Source organism: Panicum virgatum, chromosome 1N (genome assembly GCF_016808335.1).
Source record: "Panicum virgatum strain AP13 chromosome 1N, P.virgatum_v5, whole genome shotgun sequence".
In the NCBI taxonomy this organism is placed as follows: domain Eukaryota; kingdom Viridiplantae; phylum Streptophyta; class Magnoliopsida; order Poales; family Poaceae; genus Panicum; species Panicum virgatum.
In genome coordinates, this window is record NC_053145.1 from 59,992,327 (window position 1) to 60,010,840 (window position 18,514).

At 48.4% G+C, this 18,514-nt stretch overlaps 2 protein-coding genes across 2 annotated transcripts; both read left to right on the plus strand.

Moving 5' to 3' along the window:
- The first annotated feature begins 12,067 nt into the window (after positions 1–12,067).
- Positions 12,068–15,524, plus strand: LOC120657162 (ankyrin repeat-containing protein At2g01680-like). The gene is made up of 3 exons (XM_039935424.1): positions 12,068–12,518; positions 13,258–13,667; positions 14,387–15,524. Exons 1-3 carry the CDS (start codon positions 12,230–12,232, stop codon positions 15,266–15,268), a joined length of 1,581 nt encoding a protein of 526 aa, XP_039791358.1. The 5' UTR covers positions 12,068–12,229; the 3' UTR covers positions 15,269–15,524.
- Positions 15,525–15,838: 314 nt separating this feature from the next.
- LOC120657161 (pentatricopeptide repeat-containing protein At1g15510, chloroplastic-like) lies at positions 15,839–18,194 on the plus strand. The gene has a single exon (XM_039935422.1). The coding sequence runs from the start codon at positions 15,916–15,918 to the stop codon at positions 17,848–17,850; it is 1,935 nt and encodes a 644-aa protein (XP_039791356.1). The 5' UTR covers positions 15,839–15,915; the 3' UTR covers positions 17,851–18,194.
- Positions 18,195–18,514: the final 320 nt, after the last annotated feature.

Genomic DNA, 18,514 nt, shown 5'->3' on the forward strand with positions numbered 1-18,514 from the left:
AGAGAAAGGGAAAGGTAAGAGGTTCGTTGAGCCATACTACATCACCTGCAGCACCACCATCTGTCAACCGGGATGACGACCTAGATGATTTCATGCCATGATCTATAACATATTATGTTCATCGGTTTAAGATGTATTCGCATTTAGTATTGTTAATGTTGTATTATGCTTGTATGTATGTCTCGTACCTAACTTGCATTCACTGAACATGTACATAATGTCGAGATTGAATCGTACTTAGTCGTAATGGAGCATCCAAGCATAAATATACCATCTATCGTATGTAATGGAAAATACGAGAGTGATCAGAGGCGAACGTTGATGTGTACAAATAAGCGGTCCACAGCTATCTCATTACAAATAAACATCAGAGATACAAACATCGGATATATCTAACCACCCCTAGGGTGTCGGACCCTCTTAGCCCTTTGCTGGGCACGGACATGGCCCTCGGAGTAGGTGTGATGATCCGGAGACCTCACCTGTCGCTCAGTACGCAAAGAGGGCTGCGGTGTCTGCTGCTGAGAGATCCCAAGTGGTGCTCCACCTAGCTGTGAATACCCCAAGACATCGGGGTCACCGTGCGCGCCAGGTGAGTCTGGAGTCAAGCTGCCGCGTTCGTCTAAGGTGACGCCCTCGTTATCTGGAACGAAGATACTCGAAACAAACCCTGCGTAACATATAAACGTAAACCAACATATATTGCGTGGTAAATTAGTGAGTGTATTGAGAGAGTGTTTTGTACCAGGTCAAAAGGAGGAAGAAGGTCCGTCGCCTGCATCGGGGTAGAATCCTACGCATAAAATACGAATCTTAGCGTACGCTCGTGTCTTTCGTCATGACATGTAGAAACCGAAATATGAAACATAAACTAACCTGTGTAGGCCGGTATCTGTGGCCCCGGTACCATCCCTGGATACAGTCCGCCAACTGGTGATGCCCCTCTAAACATTCCAGTATGGCCGAATGTAGTAGCTGTATCGTATCCTGTTTGTGATATTAGTAAATATGTAGCAACACTTGATCTAATTTTAAAGAGATATGTACATTACCTGCAGTTGTGTAGTACTGAGACGTCGGCCAGTGCACGGTCGCCGGACACGGGAACGACGACGAGGCCTGGGACGACCCGTGGCTGTCTTCATACTGCACACGGCTTTCCAAGTTGTGCAGTACTGAACGCAACTGGTCACGCTGCCTCGACCATGCCTCTGTCTGCTCAAACTAGGTCATTGGGGATCCGGCACGTACCCTCGTCAGGTAAGTCGAGCAGTCCGTCTCCATCATGTTGCAAAGGCGAAACTGCATCCATTGAGTAAAGGAACAGTTAGTAACACATGAATTATCTTATGAATATTAATATATATATATAGATATATGCAAATATGATCAAGAGACTCACCGCGCCAGCTAGTGCCTCCACGTGGTGCCGGGCATAGCCATCCTGAGGTCTCGCATGGTGTGGCTGCATCTGTGTGTGGTAAGTACCAGGTGAGGTAAGCCCTAAAGGAGCTGTCTGTGTGTGGCCCTGTTGGATGGACCAAGTGCTCGTCTGCCTGTTCCCATTAGTCCACCCACGGCTGCATCTTGGTGAGCCAATCATCAGAGCACGGCAAGCCACTCCTTGACAACCTACAAAAGTGGACCACGAAGAATCGTTAGATTCGACACGAATGTATGAGCCAAGTTCATTCATAATTACCTGTGGTCCTGGCGATTGACACGCTCCAACGCGGTGGGCACCGGAAACTCCTGGCGCTGCCCAAACTGTCTCCTGACTCTCCAGGGGCAATATGTCTCAACCGCAATGTCGTAAACCGGGACAGCTGTAGTAAGCCACAGGCTCGCATTCGCGGAGCAGTGCGAAGACAGGCCTGCTGGTGCACGGGTAGCCACAGCCTCTGGGCTGTAAGGCTCCCAAACAACGTCCTCGGGCGTCAGCATGTCGAGCTCCGAAACAAACTAAGGATATGCGCGTCTAACCTGCGCATGCGCCCTGGACCTCTGCAGTCTGAATAAGTAAAATTAAAAGTGCGCTAATACATCGTGTAACAATGAATAACAAAATTAGATTTGTTGCGAATGTACCTGACGCCAGATCCAGAGAGTTCCCATAGTGGGTCTGTCGTCCTCCTCGTCGTCGTACATGGCCTCGTGGAAAGGCTCGTGGCTAACGATGGGCCAACCAACGGCTAGCCTGTCGTACGACCAAAGTTGCAGCAGTAGTGGGCACCCCGCCAGGATAGCGTTCCCATGTGTCTTCCTGCAGCCGTCGCAGAGTCCACGGTAAGTGGCTGCAAGTATCGCCTCACCCCAGCTGTAGGGCGGTACGTCCTCATCCCCATCCGCAATCTCCTGTGCATACGAAAGGAGAATCCTATCGACCGAGTTGCCATGAGTGTTGTTGAACATGATGTAACCAAACAACCAAAGCAGGTACGCCTCCAGCAATCTGGTCACACTGTACTCGTCGTCATCCGCAGGCAACAGGGTAGGCTACATAAACAATTAAGATTAATGGTTTCAACTGACAATGCAATATATGAATTGTAACAATTAAACTTAAATATGCAATGAATACGTACTGTAAATTGTAGGAACCAGGTCTTCGAAGGACTTGCTGCTCGCGGGTGCGGGTTGATCAGACCTGCTTCTTCCACGCAGTCAACCAGGGCAAAACGGGCCTCCAGATCATCCTTCCACGAGGCCGCCACCACACGCGGACCTACAGCCTCCCCGACGATAGGGAGGCCGAGGAGGTAGGCCACGTCCTGCAGCGTAGGAGTCATCTCCCCACACGGGAGGTGGAACGTGTGTGTCTCCGGCCTCCATCTGTCAACGAGCGCCGTCAGGAGGGATCGATCGAGATGAACAAGCCCACCCTCGACAAGACAACCCAGAGTCAGTAGACCGGACTCACGTAACCTGCAATAAACAAAATTGTCGAAACAAAGGAACACCGACAAATACATAAGTGATAAACAATAATATTTCATTACATATCTGTCAACCCAATCGTGGTGTATAGAGATCGCCTCCCCAGGTGGACGATGACGTAGCACCTCTAGGGCTCGGTGCTCAACTGCTGCAAAGAAAGACCTGTGGCTCGAGTCGATAACTGGGTCTAGCAAGGAGTCCATCTCCATAACACATAGGTACATATATGTTCCATACAAACTGGACGCATGATATTTATACATTATAGATAGGTTCGATACAAACTGGACACACGATTACTACATATTACAGATAGGTTAGATACAAACTGGACGCACGATATTTATACATTACAAATATGTTCCATACAAACTGGACGCACGATTACTACATATTACAGATAGATTCGATACAAACTCCACGCACGATTAGTATATAGGTACAAACTGCACACTGGTGGATCATGACACCGAGTGCCTTCCACGAGCAATTCTCACCGATGGTCGTTTGAACGTAGGAGGTGCTCCATCTCTGGGATTTCCGGAAGGACCGACGTCAGCAGTGTCGTGAAGTGCATTCTGAGGACACTTCTTGTAGTTGTGACCCAATGCTCCACATTGGCTGCAAGGCTTTTGTGTCTTGCTTGCTTCGGACTCGTCCATACCATTCCGAATACGACGTGTCTGACGGCGGCCTTTGCCTTTCTTAGTGGCTGGATCAGGAATAAACATCTTATCCTCATTATCCTGAATGAAAGGTCCTACTATTCCAATCCAGTATATCTCATGTCCCCATGTGGATACAACTGCTTCCTTGCTGAAGTAAGATGAAACAAATACTCCTGGCTGTAACCCAGACTCTGCACATACCGCAATGAGATGCGAGCTTGGCAAATGCAATAACTTAGGCTTCATGCAGGAGCAGAAGGCTTTGCCATCTACTGTAATCAAACTCTCCTGTACCACCCTATCTCTACGGATACCACGATCAGTTCTATCCTTGCATAGAACCTCGAATCTATGCTCCATTGTACCTGTCGATATGACACGGTGCAGTTTGGCCTTTTCAATCTTCTGTTGCATATATTGTGTCACTCTTGTGCAAAACTGAATTTGGGGGTTGCTGACGTTTATGCTTGCAGCTATGTAACGCTCTCTGAAATACTTCATGCACCCATACATGATGAAATCAACAATTCCCACAAGAGGAAAGGCACGACAAGAACGCATAACCATATTGAAACACTCTGCATGGTTCGTTGTTTGAATACCATACCGTATTCCGTTGGTATCATAAAGTAATGACTATTTCTCCTTAGGTGCACCTCGAATCCAGTGTGAAAATGGCTTCTCAATTGAATTTCTAGCCTCTGCAGCCTGACTCGTGCTTGTTCCTGATGCCCTTACCTTCACTAAATCTGCAGTCAACTGATCAAGCATCTAAAATAATGCATTGAATTTTCTCTGTTGATTTTGGGTGCACAACCTCTTAAACATGTTCTTAAGATCCTTGTTCTTGAAGTGGTCATAGAAGTTTGCACCCATATGCCTAATGCACCACCTGTTTTGGACATCGGGCCACAATGGAGGCGTTGTCGCAGTTCCACATTGCAATTTCAGTATTAATTGTAGCAGACCTACATGCCTATCACTAATAAGGCACACATCTGGACGTGCAGCAACAACATGAACCTTCACTCGTTCAAGGAACCAATACCAATTATCTAAGTTCTCATTCTCAACAAATGCAAATGCGAGCGGAACTGCACCTAAGCAAAAGAAGGCTCGTTCCAGAATGCTTTGCCCCCTAGTCATGGCTGGTACGAGGTATGCGTCATAAAAGCTTCCAGGATTTCTAGCAGCAACCTGGGATAACATTTGAGGTAGGTTATTATATGATGCCTCGTATGTGCCGAACCGCATCTCGAACACCCTTTGTTTAGCCCGCCATGCCTTCAAATAACTAATGGTGTACAGGTAAGTCTGCTCAATGTGTCGAACAATCATTTTTGACTCATAATTTAGGTTGTCCATAATCAACCCATATATTTGCTTTGCAACAAAGCCACATGATATATTGCGATGCGAGGAAAGAACTTCTGACAGCAAACAAGTGTGCTATGTCACAATGGAACATTTCCAGTTCGTCTTCCATCATTCACACACTTCACCTCATATTCTTTACTGCCAGACTTTACGACTCTAAATTCTCGTTTCAATGATATTGCCCATAGTCTCACAGCATCTTTTACGGCTTCAATGTTTGGATATGTTGCATCTTGCACTACCTCATTCCCTCTGTACTCTCACTCCTGATTTCGTACGTCTTCTACGACATGATTGCCAAAATCATGCTCCTTCCACTCTTTTGGCAATGAGTACTGCTCGTCATCAGATGAGCCCTCATATTCTTCCATCTCCATTGCGGATTGGTCTTCTGCCTCCATCTCGTCCACAATGCTATGTATCCTCTCTCCCTCATCAGTAAGGCCCTGTGGTCCGATGTTTTGGTTCTCTATCTCTTCTGACTCATCTTTCTCAACATAGTTGGTCTCTCTTCGAATACTCGGAGTTGCTTGATCTGCACCATGTTGGATTTTATTTTGTGTCTTCTCCCGGGTTTGAACAAGAATGGTCAGAGGCCACCCACGCTCTAGAGCTAATTGCATGTACTTCTGCCAGTCATCAGCGCTGTGTATCATCATCAATTCCCATAAATCACTTTCTACCTCCCAATTAACAAGAGACTGGACGATCATCACATATGTCTCCGGATCAAATGAGTATGAAATGGGGGGTCAAGGGCTTATATAGGGGGACAGAGCCAGTCGCCCGAGGGGGGCGACAGGCCCCCAGTGTCGCTCGTGGGTGGGGCCCCCAGTCGCCCGAGGGAGGGGGCGACAGGCCCCCCTGTCGCCCGGGGCCCCCTTGCCCCACGTGCCCCCGGCCAGGGACCTCTTTGCAAATTAGAAGAAAAAAAATTACATTAAGGTCCTATCGCCTCTGGGGCGGGCGACCGGGGTATATTTTCGAAATTTTTTGAAACGAACATATATTTTTGAAATTTTGATTTTTTTTAAATATGAAAAAGAAAAAACCGCCGAGCAGGAGAGGTGTGGCTGTGCAGAAGTGGCGGCGGCGCAGGGATCGGGAGAGGGGTACCGGGGAGGAAAATCGCTCGCTTCTCCCGTGCGCGAGTTTTCCGATGCGTTGGCCATAATCGAGTTTCATGTTGTATTCGGGATTCCCAGGTAAGCGGCGGCACACATAATCAAAAAATAAACAAATCATTTGGATGGGATTCTTTCTTATTTCCATTAAGAATCAGTTTATAATCGGAAACAAAGCGACCTACCCACCGCCGGCGGCCGGAGTCGAGTGGCGTTGCATGCAGTGGTGGGCTGTGGGAGGTGGGAGGCCGCCGAGGTGGACCGGGCTGAAAGCTGGAGACAGCTAACGGTCCTGCTTCCTCGTTTCGGCCGGCCCATACAGAAAGAGCCTAGCGCGAGTTTGCGAAGTGGTGTCAGCACCTGCTTCATTTTTTTTCAGTTGTTCTTCCTGCTTTCGGGTGGTGTTGTGGTTTTGCTTGCTTCAGTCCTACTCCGTACCGTACTTACCTGATTAGCCAGACTGTATGCTAACTTGAACTATCATTTGTTCGTATTAACTCATTTCTTGCTGGACGTTCATGCATCTGACTGGCATGACACCATATAGATATATAGAGTTCATCCTTCGGTCCCTCGCAAAAAAAAAAAGTTCATCCTTCGGTGAAACTCAGTGGCGCTCGTGTGTATGTAGAGAACGAATATGCAACCGTACCGGTGGCGTTTAATCTCGCGCGAAATTTCACAGATTTACTTTGTTAAATCTCATGCATGGCACGGTGGGGAGGAAGGCCAATAAGAAGGGTATTTCAAATTTCTACATTTCATCCTAATGGTTGCAGAACATTTTTATGTTGGAAGAAAAAGATGAGAACGTTTTGGTTTCGCAAAATCTCAAAATTGCCTCGTCGGGCGTGCCCCAAGCCCCCAACGGCTCCTTCCGCTCTCTCTTCTCCCCAACCTGACATCCCAGCGAGCACCAAGCAAAGCAAACCGAGGCCAGGCCGCGGCCACACCCAAGCGAAGCCGCGGAGTGACAGCAGCGTCGCCCTCCCACCCTCCGAGTCTCCGACGGAAACCGCCCCCGGCTCCCGACCCGCGACTCCGCGAGGCAATGCCCCGCGCCGGCGCCACCCATGACGCACGGTCGCAGCCGGGCCCGACGGGTCCCCCGCCGCCCTCCCACCAGCACCAGGCGCTCTTCGCCGTCCGATCCGGCGACGTGGACACCGCCCGCGCGCTCCTAGCCCACGCCGAGGCGTCAGCCGCTTTTTTTTCGCGAACGTGACTGAGCACGTATTTCATTAAGAGGAAAACAATACGACCAATACAAACCTTAATAGACATATGTTATTAAGGTGGGTAACCCGTACAACAAGTAAACCAAGAAAAATGGGGAAGACACAGGCGACCCACAAACCTAGACACAATCACAGCTGAACCTGCTAAAAGATACTACAACGCCAAGGATGCAAAGGTCGATAACACGACAAAGGTGGCAAAGCATCCACCCGACCGAACAAGGCGGCAAAGCATCCGCCCAAAGCGATCAACAGCACGACGACGGCGGCAAAGCATCCGTCAGAGCAGAACGGCGGCAAAGCATCCGCCCGCGAACATAAACCGACGACCAAGGCAATCCGGATGATGCAGTCGAAACAAGCGAAGGCAGGCGCAGAAGCGGAAGCTCTCTGAAGAGAGCAGACGACCACCACCAGAAGAGTTTCCAAGACGACGCCTCCAACAAGAGAGCGACGCCACAGGCGCCGCCGTCGTCCGACCAAGAAGGTCAAGGTTTTCACCCGAAAAGCTCACCGAAGAGGAGGGAAGAGGGGCAAAAAATAACGCCTTCAAGAAGGTAAACGGCGCCCGTAAGCGTCGCCGTCATTGGTCCGCAAGCAGACCAAGACTTTCGCCTATGCCCCGTTCCCTCACCGGATCCAAAGGCCAAGGGACGCCACGGCGAGCCCGCCTGCCGGCACCCACCAAAGGACGGCCGCACGCAGCGCCCAAGCCCACGGGCGAGCCCACCACCGGAACCACCGCAGGACGAGCGCATCAGCCACGACCACACACCCACCACCGGCAAGCGCGGCAACACAGTCACGCACCCGAGGGCGCGACCGCCGGCCCGAACGCGCCCCCACCGCTGGCGAGCGCAGCAGCACGGCCAAGCACGCGCGGCCACCCGGCACAATCGCGCCCCCACCGCCGTAGAGCACAGCAGCCCCGCCGCGCCCCACGGCCACCCGCAGCCGCCAACAACGAGAAGCAGGGCAGGCCAGACGGGAGGACGGCGACCCCGGCCGGGAACGGCCAGATATGGCCACAAGGACCCCGGATCCGGCGAGGAGGAGGCCGGATCCGACCCCGGCGGCCGGCGGTGGGCAACCACATCAAGGTTTGGAGGTCGGGGGAAGGAAGGTGGGGGGAAGAAAGAAGGAGACGGGGTGGCGAGCAGAACCGGCTTCGGCTCAGCCGCAGGCCGCCGCCGCCGCCCGGACGGTCGCCGGCGGCGGCGGCCTAGAGGGGTGCAAGCGGCGGCGCGATGGGTGGCCCCCCCCCGAGTCGCCAGGAGAGCGGCGCGTGGGGGGGGGTGAAAATGTGTGTCGGGCACTTCCCTGGCCGCGCTTGCCGGGGAGGCCGCGACGTACGTGGCCGCGGAGGCCGAGCGCGAGGAGGTCGTGCACCTCGTCCTCTCCCTCTACGAGTTCAAGGCCGCTGACATCAGCGCGCGACTGGACCTCGACACCTTCCGCATCGTCTCCATGCGGGGCTGGGTAGGTGAGTACCCCCTCCGCGCCTCCGGGAGCTGCTCGAATCTTGTGAGTTAGTAGGAATCATATATGAGCACCATCCCACTGCTGCATTATCTGGCTGGGATGGAGCCTGGAGGGAGGTCCTGGCTCCTTAGGATCCACCCCTTAGGCTGGCCCTTTTGCTCGATTAAACTAACCTGACGCTCCATTTAGGCATTTTTTTTTGGTCCGGGGATTCGGCTGCCTGTATGGAGAAAATTCTTGTCCGAATCGAAATAGTCGGAACATTCGATCAGCTTCCGTGTGCCTGATTTAATTTTGTGGAAAACGTCTATTGGGCCCGCATCTATCTCGATCTTTGGGTCCAAATTTTCCAAACTAGGCTTAACTGCTTTGAGGATTTGAGATGTCACGTGAGTATGCAAACATGAATGCTTCATCTTGATATACATCTGTTTGCTTCAGGTACACCACCTTCCTTTGATGGAACAGATTATGCCACATGGAAGCAAATGATGAAGATTTACTTGAAAGCTATCCACCCCACCGTTTGGTGGATTGTTGAAACAGGTTATACCGTGAAGGATACTAGCAGCCTAACTACCAAAGAAGAACAAAATGAACACAAGAATGCTCTAGCTGCAAGTGCCATTCATAGTGCGTTGAGTCCAAATGAGCGCAACAAGATATATGGGCTTGATAGTGCCAAGCAGACGTGGGATACACTCCAATTGGCTCATGAGGGCACCCCACGTCTTCGAAAGTTAAAAATTGAGCTATTGATGGGAAAATTGGAGAGGTTCGTCATGGAGGAAGGTGAGACACCAAAGGAAATGTATAACCGGCTAATCCTCATCGTGAATGAGATCAAGGGGCTTGGAAGCAAGGAAACGACGGACAACTTTGTTGTTAGAAGAATGCTACGAGCCATCACTCCAATAAATCCCATATTGGCTACCAGTATTCGTCGGCAAGATGACTTTGCAAAGCTCACACCTTATGATGTGCTTGAAAGAATTCAGGACCTCAACAACCAAAGCTCAAGCTCAAAGAAGAAATGTGTCACTCCAAAAGGCAAGAAAAGAAGCTAAAGAAAGCTCTAGTGAGGAAGAAAGTGAAGATCAGCAAGAAGATGATGACATGGAACTCTTTAGCAAGAGATTAAACGAGATTTGCAAGAGGCTAGGGAAATCAAAGGAAAGGGACTCCAAAAGAACATGCTATGAGTGCGGTGAGATCGGCCATTTCATGTTCAATTGGCTCTGTTTGGTTCGGCGCCTGCATTCTAGAGTTCCTAGCACGCACGTTTCCTGAGAGAAGAATCTCGCATGCATGGAGTACTAAATGAAGTCTATTTGCAAAACCTCTTCAGGAATGGGTGTAACTTTTCGCGACGAATCTAACGATGGTAATTAATTGATGGTTAGCTACGTTGATGCTACAGTAACCATCCTCAAATCACACGATCAAAAGGCCTCATTAGAATCTTTAGGGTTCCTAGCGCGGGGTTCTGAAGTTGGTTTTGTAAACTGACTTTGTTTGACACCGTAATTAGCAGTCAAAGTGCGTTCTAGCCCATTCTAGGAAAAACCAAACAAGGCCATTGTCCAAACAAGAAGAACAAGGACAGTGATGAGAAAAAGAAGGAGAATCATAACAAGAAGAAGAACAAGAGCAAGAGTCATGAGAAGAGTCAAAAAGGTCCAAAGTCATATTGAATGGGGCTCAAATGACTCTAGCACCGACTCCGACGATGAAGATGTTCTCGCTCATCCTATGGCAAAAGGGCGCAAGGTATTATCCACTTCCGAATCTCGTAATGTAGATTAACATGGTAAGAGCGATAGCGATAGAGACGATGACATGCTAGATGATGTTAATGAAATAACCTCACCTAGCATGTGTGACTTGCTTGAGACGAAAGGAAAGAGGAGAGTCTCAAGAAGCAAGAAGACTTGCTCATCTTTGAAGAAAGAGAAATCTTGAACTTGATAAGATCCTAGGTAAAGAGAATGAAAAAATAATGAAACGTTGGTTAACAATCTTTGTTAGCCAAAACTTCAATTACTTTTTCTCATGGCAAATGGTCTCTAATAAGGTAGATAATGCTGTCATGATAAAATGTTAACTAAGATGCATAGGGCAGTACAGATAATTTTAGGATGAAATGTATACTGTTCAAAAATACATAGTATACCATCCAAGATTACAAAATGTCAATGATGCACTGATTTTTTTTATATATGATGAAATGTAGCTCATCTATTTTTTCTGTCTACCCTTAACCAAAGCATAACTTACAGATGCCTTGTTAACAGGTAGTAGGTTTCAGTCTGGGACACTTCGCACTCAGGTTTCAGGCTGGGACACTTCGAACTCAGGCACATGGGTCAGAGATAGTTGACCCAAACACTGGTCCATTGTAGCCAACCAGCTTCATTTGGGTTTTGGGTCGACCCAGTCCAGTATGGTCTTTGGTTTCAGTGTTTTGGGTCGCCCAGAGAAAACCAGCAAGCGTTGTTTCGTCAGTGACTGCCACGACGCCGCCTTCTGGCTCTTCGATTCTGGGCTGCTTGTCGCTGCACATCATCGCGCTCAACCTCATCACACCAGGGTGGCTGCAACGCGACGCGCTCAATGTCTTCAGGGCAAAGTCCAGACAGAATAATGGAAGAGTTACTTTTGGCTGATGTTTGGATCCTCAATGTGCGCATTATTTAGAGATGTTGCTATTTTATTTTTTTAGCTGCCTGTATGAGTATGATGCATCAAGACAGGGGCGGATCTAAGGGGGATGAGGGGGCTCCAGCCCCCCTACTGCCCAAAACTCCATGGAGTCCCCCACAGCCCCCGCTAAAATTTTGGAGACCATTGATGAAGGAAGGGAGGGAGTAAAGAAGAAGAAGGGTCACCAGCCCTCTGTCTTCCATTCCTGACTTCGCCACTACATCAAGAGCAGTAGGGTCGTTATTTCTGTTAGGCCCTCCTTTCAACTATGCAACCAATTTATGTATTCTCTCACACCTTTGAACAGTTTGCCCCCTTGTGAGGTGCTGCTGCTTCACCACAAAAAAAAACAGCCTTCAACGAACACATGTGCACATGAGGGCTCGCTAGCGTTATCTTTTGCAAAGCTGGGTGGAGCTCGAAGCGCGTCGGGCGTCCGTCCAAAAGGGCTCCTCTCGCCGAGTGGTCCTCTCGCTTTCCCTTCCCACACGGAGAAAAAGGATTAGGAAGCAAGCAGGGCAGGAAGGATTAGTAAGCAAGGATTAGGAGAAAAAGGATTAGGAAGCAAGTGGGGCACCCAGCAAAGCAAAGCGAACCCGAGTCCACACCACCACCTCCAGTCCACCGCACCAATCAATCAAGCAGTGGAGCCACAGCGAGCGGCGGCGACGCCCGTGCCGGAGCCCGGAGCCCAGGCCCGATGGATCTCCCGCCGCTCTCCCACCAGGCGCTCTTCGCGGCGGTCCGATCCGGCGCCGCGGCCGCCGTCCGCGCCCTCCTGGCCGACGCCGAGGCCTCGGGCACCTCCCTGGCGGCGCTCGCCGCGGCGCAGACGGACGCCGGGGAGACCGCGCTGTACGTGGCCGCGGAGGCCGGGAGCGAGGAGCTCGTCCGCATCCTCCTCCCGCTCTACGACCTCGAGGACGCCTCCGTCCGCTCCCGCCTCGACCTCGACGCCTTCCACGTCGCCGCCAAGCAGGGGCACACGGGTGAGATAGCCCCCCTGTCCCCGTCCGGTCCTTATGGGTAGTTCCAGGAGCCGATCGATGTTTCGGGTCTAGTTAATTGAGTGAGAATTACTATAGGTCTGCGCGATCCATCTGCCTTATATGGACTGGACTGTTAAGGCCTTCTTTTAGTGCCTTCAGGGAAAGGCTTAACACTTGGCTTCATTAAGTTGATCCAGGCTCGTATTTGAGCGACCTGCTGCTTAGAAGTTCAAGCTATGGTAGTGATTGGTCGGCCTGTATGTGGAATTTTTCAGGTTTCGTAGTTGTAGCAGGTAAAAAAGGGAAATTAGATACTAATGCGGACGATCCCTAATCCCTATTCTTCTGATGGTTCTATCAATTCTGGGTGTTTCAAGTTGATTGATTGTCAGCTACTACTTCAAATTCAATCCTGCTAAGCTGCTAGTCTTTAGCACTTAAACGTGAAACTATATGATCTTTGCTCATAGCAAAAGGACTGATAATGGAGTTGGAGTACAATATTGTTGTCATGATTAAATGTTAAGTAAGCTGCATATGGTGGTACAGATGATTTTAAGATGAAATATATACTTTCCAAATCTTCCTAGTATATTTTATCCATCCAGAATTATAGAAGTCAATGACAAATTGGAACTTTCGTATATGATGGCCATATTCATATTAAATGTAGCCACTCTATTTCTTCCCTATCCTTAACCAAAGCATAACTTATAGATGACTTGAAAAATGGAAACAGGGGTTGTGAAAGAGTTCTTGGGGCGGTGGCCGGAGCTTTGTTCTGTGTGCAACTCTTCCAACACCAGCCCCCTTTACTCGGCTGCTGTCAAGGACCACCTGGATGTTGTAAATGCTATACTGGACACCGATGATAGCTGCATAAGGATTGTTCGGAAAAACGGGAAGACGGCACTGCATACTGCTGCAAGAATTGGATACCATCGCATTGTCAAAGCACTTATAGAGAGAGATCCAGGTATTGTTCCAATAAGGGATAGGAAGGGACAAACTGCACTTCACATGGCTGTGAAAGGTAAAAATACAGTTGTCGTGGAAGAGTTACTCATGGCTGATGCTTCAATCCTCAATGTGCGTGACAAGAAGGGAAATACAGCTTTGCACATAGCTACACGAAAATGGAGGCCTCAGGTATGGTTCTTCTCTAGGGTCATATAGAAATAGTTTATTATTTTATTTTAAGTTGACTACAGCATGCATCGAGAGCTATAACACTGTTATTTCTGTTAGTTGTCTTTTTTCAGTATGTATCCCAAGCAGCAAAATTTTCTCAACGTAAAAAACATGTCACATGTTAGCCATTTGTGGTTTCTTAGTGGAAGAGAGCATCTAAGGGAAGTTTGAAACATAATTCTAAGAACACAAAATCATCTTATATTGAGAACTTTAAAGACATTAGTTGCTGCTGGCTTGTCTGCCAGTAGTATTACTAAGTCATTGCAAAGGTGCAAGAATATATCTGGATGTTAATATCATGATATCACTATAGTGGAAGTGTGGTCGACTTCTCAGTGCAATATTCTTGCAGTCCAGCTGCACTCCAGATAGGCCTAAATGAAGCACAACTGATGAAGGAAGACTGAAATATGATAAAAAAAAACTTGCAGAATGATGGGCTGCTTTTCATTTTATGGAGTATTTAAGTTTTAATTATGTATGGCATCTAGACTAGATAAGCTAATATTCAGCACGACAAACAGAAGTCGATGCGAAGTTGAGGATCACGTTGTACGGATATAAGTTCTCGCTAGACTAGTGTTACTGATGGGAATGGTTCATACTTGTTTCCAAGCATGCCTTACGTTGATTTTACAAGGTCATCTTGCCTTACTCGCCACTATTATTTCCAGATGGTACAACTTCTGCTTAGCTATGAGTCACTTGAAGTCAATGCTATCAATTGCCAAAATGAAACAGCTATGGATTTGGCTGACAAAGTTCCATATGGCGAGTCTAAAACAGAAATAATAGAGTGGCTGACAGAGGCTGGTGCAAAGAATGCCAGAAATGTGGGAAAATTTGATGAGGCATCAGAACTAAGGAGAACTGTGAGTGATATCAAGCACAATGTTCAGGCGCAGCTTAGCGAGAACGCAAAGACCAACAAACGAGTGACAGGGATTCGCAAAGAATTGCAGAAACTACACCGAGAAGCTATTCAGAACACCATCAACTCAGTTACCATGGTAGCAACCCTGATTGCCTCCATTGCATTCGTTGCAATATTCAATCTGCCAGGTCAATACTTCCAGGATGTGAATAATGGGGGAGACATCGGTGAGGCGCATATAGCCAAACTCAATGGTTTCCGTGTCTTCTGTCTTCTGAATGCCACCGCTCTTTTCATTTCCCTTGCGGTGGTCGTCGTGCAGATCACCTTGGTCGCCTGGGAAACTGGTGCCCAAAAGCAAGTCATCAAGATTGTAAATAAGCTCATGTGGGCCGCATGCCTTAGCACCGGCGCGGCTTTCATCTCACTCGCCTATGTTGTAGTTGGCCCGCAACATGCCTGGATGGCCTTCACTGCATCAGCCATCGGAGGGCCAATCATGATCGGAACCCTCCTGTTCCTAGCCTATCTGCTGTTGCGCCCACGATTCAAGTTTGGCGAAGACAGACAGCGGCGCATCAAGAGGGCTAGCGGCAGCAAATCCTTCTCCTGGTCACTCCATGATGGTTTTTCAGATCTCGAAGCCTTCTCTGATCATGAGAAGAAAATCTATGCCCTGTAGGGAGGATTAACAGTAACTACTCTTGTTGTAGCTGCGTGTAACATTAAGAAGAGGCAATTGTGAGAATACAGATGCTCCATGTATATATATTTGCTGTAGCTGTTTTAGGTTTGTGGTCAGGCGCCACAGTTAGACCTTTCTCCCGAGAGACATGGCCTGTCTACTCGGGGACTTCTTGCTGATGTACAGTACCTGAGAATGTACTGAGCATGCCTGAGAATCTGAGATGAATTCTGAAATTGTTGCCCCTTTGTTACATGCCCATAAAATGTGCTCAACTTTTTTTTTGTTTTCAATCAAAAATAGAATATAGGTGCATTCTGTATTGACTGTCTTCAAAATCGGACTTTATCCATCATTTTTTGCGCAAAATATGTAACTTATAGCTACAAACCCAGTGTCAAATGAAAGCAAATTGAAACATAAAATCTAGTGTGATTTTTACAAATTAAAATTACTGGAACAATTATTACTCAAAATGGACGAAGCTTGACTTCCCTGATGCTACTGCTTAGATGCCTCTAAAAACAATAATAAAGGGGGAATAGAGAGAAAAGAGTCTGCTGCTCTAGAGACTAGAGAGTATTGATGATAACTCGGGACCCGTGGGTTCACTGGTGCTCTCTTGAGCCAAACAGCAACCAGATATGGCCGCTAACCTCCTGCACCCTTATCCTCCGGGGCTGCCTCCCTCTCGCGCCGATTCCAATCCCGCCTCCCACCAACCCACTCGCCTCAGATGGGGCCTCGGCCGCCGGCGGCGGCGACGCCACATACTCCGGTGCGTCACCGCCGCCGCCTCTACGGCCACCTTGCAGCGAGAACTCCTCGTGCTGCCCAGTCCAAGAACGGAGCAGAGCCCTTTCCCGGCGAACCCGCGTAACCTGTTCGACAGAATGTCGGATAGGAGCGTCGCGACGGTTCCGGGCGCGGCTAACCTGCTTGACGAAAGGACCAGGAGGAAGGGCAAGGGCCCAGAAGAGCGGAATCGCAGCGGAGCGCCCAAGGGCGGCGAGAAGAGCAGAAGCGGGGCGGTCGTGGCTCTGACTCATGCCGGCAGGCACGAGGAGGTCGTCGAGCACTTCCGCAGGATGCGGAGGGAGGGGGTTCCCGGGAGCAGGTTCGTGCTCCCGAGCGTGTTCAGAGCTTGCGCCAGCTTATGGGACAGCAGGATGCTCCGAGCCGTGCACGGCCTGGTCATCAAGTGCTCGTTGTGCCAGCATGTCGTCGTGGGTACGGCATTGGTCGACGCGTACATTGATTTTGGACTCCTGGATGACGCGAAGAAGGTGTTCGATGAGATAAGGGAGCCCAATGTGGTCTCTTGGAGTGTGATCATTGGTGGATATTCCCGTTCTTCTCAGTGGTACGAAGCCTGGGTTGCATTCTCGGCCATGCAGCATTCTGGCGTCCTTCCCAATGTTTCTGCTCTTGTAATGGCAATTCAGGCATCCGGTGCATTGCGCTGTCTGGTCCGCGGAAAGCAGATGCACGCTATGGCAGTTGTACTTGGGTTTGGAATGAATGCCACCGTATGGAACTGCCTCATTGACATGTATGGAAAGTGTGGCAGCATGGAGAGCTGCAGGATGGTATTTGACACAATGATCAGCAGGGATCAAGTGAGTTGGAATACAATCATCTCAAGCTATGTTCATCTTGGACTTTGTGAAGAGGCGCTAGACATGATTGTTAAAATGCAAGAGTCTGGTTTCACTATTGATCGTTTCACCCTTGGCAGTGGAGTTGCAGCATGTGCCCACTTGGGTGACACATATAGTGGCCGTTCATTCCATGGTTATTTGATTAGAAGAGCATTGGATACTGATGTCATCCGTGGCACTGCACTTGTTGACATGTATGGTAAAAGCAGCAATATGGAACATGCTCGCTTGGTATTTGACAGGATGGATGAGAGGAATTATGTATCATGGGATGCGCTCTTGTCTGGATATGTCGAAAATGGGCTGGTTGATTCAGCACTTGATACTTTCAGAAAAATGGAGTCCGCAAATATAAAGCCTAACCAACATACTTTTGCGAACCTTCTGAGGCTCTGTGGTGATAGAAGGTATAAAGAATATGGAAGGCAAATCCATGGCCATGCCATTAAGGTCATAAAACAGATGAATGTTGTACTGGAAACTGAACTTATCGACATGTATGCAAAATGTGGCTGCATTGAAGTCTCCCAGTTACTGTTTCTCAGGATGAATGAGAGGAACTTGATATCATGGAACACATTGCTTTCAGGTTATGTGGGTGATAGGCAATCAGTGGCAACAATAAACATTTACCGTCAAATGGAGCTTGCCTGTGTTAGGCCTGACCATTACACTTTGGCGGGGCTTTTAAACCTGTGCCGGTTCCAAGGGCTTCTGCACTATGGAAGGCAAATACATGCTCGTCTAATCAAGACAGGCTCTGAAATGAATGTTGTATTGCAAACTTTGCTTGTTCATATGTATTTCAAGTGCAGACGATGGCGGGATGCTCACAATGTTTGCACTTTGATCAGAGAGAGGAATTCCCATGTGCATGAAGCATTTTTCAAGGTCTATGGAGACGACTACTTGATCTAAGAACAATAGAATCGCTCAGTTTGCATCAAAGTTACAATAAGCGAGAATGCTGTTGTCACTGTGGATACACATCTTAGATGCAGATATTGTTGACTAAACAGGATTGGTAGTAGTGTTCTTTCTCACTAACTTCAGTGACTTGTATGTTGTATTGTAATTGTTCTAACTTCTAACTTCAGAAAAGAGAAGTACATTTTCCATGAATATTGCTTGTAAAGTTCTGTGATCATACTGGTTTGCTGACATTCTGTAAGCACCTGTATCTATATCCTTTTAGACGTGAGCATCTGTGTTCCTTTTAGATGAGTAGATCATTGCTTAATAGTACTTCAACTTTAAATTTTTATCTCAAACCAAATGTTCTGGTGCCATCTGGCGCTGCTATCTCATTTGTATATCCCTGAATGATATCCAAGCAAGATTTACATGTGATTCCGCAGTCAGAATTTTCATGTTGTAGCAGATTCAAGGAATTTCGTAATTGGGATGATATCCGTGCTGAAGTTCAAGAAATGGAATTTAATTGAAGAAAGTGCTCTTTTGGTCGACGTTGCTCGATGGAGATGAATGACTCCAAGATTTTGTGTTTGTATATTCAGCTTGTTCTCCGAATTCATCACGTAGGGCAGAATCAGGGGCGGAGCCAGCAGGGGGGCTCAAGCCC

Bases quoted from the DNA above. Each gene is read 5' to 3' on its own strand.
- LOC120657162 (XM_039935424.1), top strand. From the start codon at position 12,230: ATGGATCTCCCGCCGCTCTCCCACCAGGCGCTCTTCGCGGCGGTCCGA. The intron at 12,519-13,257 runs GTGAGATAGCCC...AAATGGAAACAG, and splicing joins CGCCAAGCAGGGGCACACGG to GGGTTGTGAAAGAGTTCTTG. The intron at 13,668-14,386 runs GTATGGTTCTTC...TATTATTTCCAG, and splicing joins CACGAAAATGGAGGCCTCAG to ATGGTACAACTTCTGCTTAG.
- LOC120657161 (XM_039935422.1), top strand. From the start codon at position 15,916: ATGGCCGCTAACCTCCTGCACCCTTATCCTCCGGGGCTGCCTCCCTCT.